Here is a 4,577-nt window from a genome sequence, read left to right as displayed (position 1 = left end):
CTTTTCAGAAAGCGGGGAAGTTTCTTCAGAAACTGTTGTTTCTAGCATGTCGGGTTTCCTGGTGGTGGTTTGGTATTTTTTACGCCTGCTATTTCAGTACAATTCTATGCATGCGTGAAACATCAAGTGAAAGTGAAACATTGGGAGGTTTTAGCTTTTTGATAGCGAGTAGGTGATGGAAAGGGCAATAAGTGTTTCTTTAAGAAAAATCAAACTTTAAAAGAAAAATACATTTCCCAGATTCGTAATTTTTCTACGTTATACGATGAAACAATACATAGTTTGTGATCCTTCTTAAGAACAGAAAGCACTTTCATGCAAACCTATACAAATTGTACCCCACTTCACTTTTAGACAAGCAATAGCTTCCATTACGCCAGGAACCCAGTTCACTATATATCAGCTGTGCCGATTCCACCCATATGAAAGGAACAAATAATACAATGTGGCTGTAGGTCATAACACCCGGGAAACCCCAGGATGCATTGCTAATTTATATATATATATATATATATATAATTTTTGCATTTGGGTTGCAAGATTCTTGATGTGAACTCATTTGTTGAAACATTTTTGATTATAAATGTTTTTAACATTTTTAAAAGCCAAAACAATGTAAGTTGTAAAAATTAACAATACAAGTCGATAGTTAAGAAAAGGTGCTGATAAGCGATGTCTCTGTTTCGCAGTGTGTGTGTATGGAGAGTCGTTCTGCGTTGCGAACAATTCAGTTCTGTTATTAATTCCCGAGCTGTTAATGTAAATAACATTTTGTTATGCCGAAGTTCCCAATGTTTCTTTCTGTCGTTTCAATATTGTGTCTCGTTTGTTTATTATTAGCATAATGATCCTCAAAGACACAGCAATACACACGCACACACATACACACACACATACATACATATATATATTTTCTGGGTTTCACTGTGCGTTACAAAAAAAACAAAACAAAAAGAAAAGCAATGTGGTTGTTATAATTGCTTTAAAACCATCGAAGGTCGCAGTTTAATTTTCTGAAAACAAACTTTAAAAGTACAAGAATAAAAGAATCACTCATTCTTAGCTTCTATACACATATTTGCTTCCTATTCTTTATGAATTGAATTAATTTTTCTTGTTTTTTTCCAATCAGTGTGCCTACCAGAAGTGGATCACCTTTTTATCGTATTGGCAGTGTTAGGTGGCATTTTATTTGTGGCGGTAGTCACAATCTTTGTATGGCGTTGTTTGTACCCGGCTGCTTTATATAATATTGCATACAAACACATAAGGATAACAAATGCTATTCTATCCATGGTAAGTGAAGATTAATTTATTTTTTGAAAACAAAATGGCAACAGCCAAACATAGTCAAAACCACATCACAAAGACTGCTTGTCCCTTCACAACTGGAAAATACTTCAGCCTCCAACAACCATTTCTCTTCAAAGCTTTAGTAAGACTTACAAAGGAGTATTGTTCTAGACTGAATCCAAAGAAAAGGCACTTGACTTACTGATGCGAATTACTTTATCGACATTCTATAATTTTTGAATCGCACAGGTACTTTCTTATCCCTTTATTTATTCCTTCTATACCACTATTGGCTTTACTCCTCCAAATTGACTAGACTTGTTACACATATTTTGTCCCCTCTGGGGACTGCTGTAAGTAGTACGCTGTGTCTTTCCGTCCCAGAACATCGGCTCTCTAAAATACCCACATATGCATTTATTTGAATTTTCTGTTGCAGGTGATTCATTCCTATTATTAATACCTTTGATAAAAATTTCAAAATGTCGGTGCAAGTATGGCTGTGTTTAAGAAGGTCGCTACAATTTAGTTCCGGGTTTGATTCCACTTAAACAATTGATTATCAGCTTATATCCGTATCAATTCCACTGGTCTGAGAGTGCAAGTAAAGTTGATGGATACAGCCCTTTCTCAATACCACTTTCATGTATGTTATTTAAGATCTAGGTGTTTGTGGCATATATGATATATATATATTTACTTCTATCAAAGAGAAGTGTTGTATATAAACAATTGCATACTTGTCTTATAACGACAAGTATCTTACTGAAACGAGAAAGCATCCATCGTAGGTTAATATATCGATATTTAAGCAACATTGAATCAACTACTTCTCTTTGGTTGTAATGTCTGAATATTTCCTTTAAAGTGTCTGTAAAGAAAGTAACAATAGAAAGGAAATTTGTTTTACCTGGAATTATTTTGAGACAATACATTTAACTATTTAAATAAATTATGGCTTTCATCACACTATTGAAAAAACAGTAATCTGTTTCCTAACACACAAAATAAATTATATGAAACGAATGCAACTAAAAAGTGAGAATATAATATTTCTAATATAATTACAAAGTCAGAGATTTGATGAAAGGAGAGGGTTAGTCAATTAAATCGACATCAATATTTACCTGATATTCTGGCCTTGTGCCAAAATTTGAAACCAAAATTTAATTGATACTTTATTTCATCTATTCAGGAAGGATGATAGTCACTTTTGACATCGGCTGGATGTGAACTCAAAGCGTAATGAGTCAGAACAAATACCACAATGTATTATTTTTGCCCTTAATAATATAATCAATTAATTTTAAATAAGAAATATGTCTAGATATTTAAAACAGAATTGACCTTGGTGTAGTGGAATAATTAGTTTTAAAAGCCAAACTTAATAAGGGAATGCTTGTTAGTATTTAAACAATTATAATTTCAAAAACAGTGTCGCTTTGTTTCGTTCAGATCAATTGTGTATCACTTTGAGATTCTAAAGTTCTAATGAATGTTTCAAAGCATAATTATAACTGAGCCACGTGTTTGTGAAGTAAACTTCTTAATCACACTGCTTTGCCTGCACCTATGTTTTATATTTGATTTACAATTCATTCTGTTGACGATGTCTTTCTTACAAACACTATTTTTCTTTTGATAGCACCAGAAGCCAGAAAATACCAAACGCATATCCGTGTATGTCAATCCCCGCTACACACCACGTATGGATGATTGTGTTGCTATTGTACCCTTCTCAGAATTCTCTGACAGCGGTTGAACAATTTGTTCGAAACCTCATTGATAGCATTACTTTCATTCTCATTGACCAGGGAAGAGACATGCAACTATAGAGTATTATAACACTTAAGGGTCAAAATTGTGTTATAGTTTTAAGCATGATATCTTTTCTGCAAATGATATCAAATTCCAATTATATTATATAAACTTTCCCCAAAGTATTATTAGTTAATAAACTTTGTTTATTGAAAATACTCAACTCTATTGTTTACTTAATTATAAATAAATGTTTCTGTAATTTCTCTCCTTGAACATGGCTACATATTTTTGTTGACCGAAATAGTAGAAATATTCTCGGTGGAATAAAGAAAAGTCTCAGTAAACACTTTATTTAATGTTTGTGCCTCAACACAAATATAGTATTGAGGCGCGATCTATCAAACTGCTATAGACGCGCAGCAGCTATAGCTTTGCTATCATCACTAGTAAAAGTTCCATTTGGGTAGGGTGTCAAGTAAGGAGTTACCGCTCTCCAAAGTACTTTACTGCATGTCTAAAAATGATCATCAGGGATTGGAGAAGAACTAACACATCTCTGATTCGCAGATGACATTGTTTTCATTACTTAAACCACAGGCCAGCTGCAGACTATGCTGACAGAGCAGGATATGCTCAGATCTTAGCAATAAGCCTTAAATTGAACCGCATGAAAACCAACATATATGCGACTGGAAGATGTAGCACAAAGATATATAGAGGTAGGAAACAATGAAATTCAGGAGATAAAGGAGTACATCTGTTTAGGACAAACAGTGAATATACGCCGAGATATGGATGCTGAAATCTCCAAGTGAAGAAGGGCATGATGGAAGGCGTTTAACTCAATAAAGGATGTGCTCCAAACAAAGCTAGACAATGCTATACATGCCCGAATCTTCAATAGCATCATCCCACTTGTGCAAGTGAGATGTTAGCTACTATGAACAAGACAGAACATTGATTGGCTACGACGCAAAGGGCTATGGAAAGATCTGTGCTAGGAACATCATTAAAAGAATACATTCGAAATGAAATAATTAGAAAACGGAGCGGATTGAACGATGTGATTGTAGAGAACCGTAAACACAAATTCCGATAAGTCAGACATATCGCAAGATTCATGGGCAACAGGTAGACTTCTGCAGTTGCCGAGTGATATCTAAGAGATCGGAAAAGGCCATTAGGAAGGGAAGACGATTTAGTTCAATGATTTGGATCAAGACAAAAAGAATGGCGCAATCAAGACATAATTGAACAGAATTGGAAGCGCATTGTGACTAGCGATGCACAATAGCATCTGAGGGTCTGGTCTAATTTGTGATTCTGTGATTTGATATCTAATATTCTTGTTCCAATATCTTAAAAAGTCTCAATTGCAATTAAAAAACTTAAGTCATATATCTTCAGTATACATACATTAAATATATGCATCTACACTAAATGTAAATTATGCATAGTTACATAGATACATGCATATATACATACATAGATACATACATACATATATATATATATATATATAT

The 4,577-nt window shown here is 33.8% G+C and overlaps 1 protein-coding gene across 2 annotated transcripts in view; it reads left to right on the top strand.

The window, feature by feature from the left end:
- LOC106872647 (integrin beta-3) overlaps positions 1–3,269 on the top strand; it is an 82,904-nt gene extending 79,635 nt beyond the window's left edge. For both annotated transcript variants that reach the window (XM_014919709.2, XM_014919708.2), the window contains 2 exons: positions 1,133–1,296; positions 2,939–3,269. In XM_014919709.2, coding sequence (XP_014775195.1) covers positions 1,133–1,296; positions 2,939–3,055 — 281 coding nt within the window. In that variant the 3' untranslated portion in view covers positions 3,056–3,269. The remainder of the gene's footprint in view (positions 1–1,132; positions 1,297–2,938) is intronic.
- The last annotated feature ends 1,308 nt before the right edge of the window (positions 3,270–4,577 follow it).

Source organism: Octopus bimaculoides, chromosome 8 (assembly GCF_001194135.2).
Source record: "Octopus bimaculoides isolate UCB-OBI-ISO-001 chromosome 8, ASM119413v2, whole genome shotgun sequence".
In the NCBI taxonomy this organism is placed as follows: domain Eukaryota; kingdom Metazoa; phylum Mollusca; class Cephalopoda; order Octopoda; family Octopodidae; genus Octopus; species Octopus bimaculoides.
The sequence above is the reverse complement of the archived record's forward strand: the minus strand, read 5'-3'. Positions and strand labels throughout refer to the sequence as shown.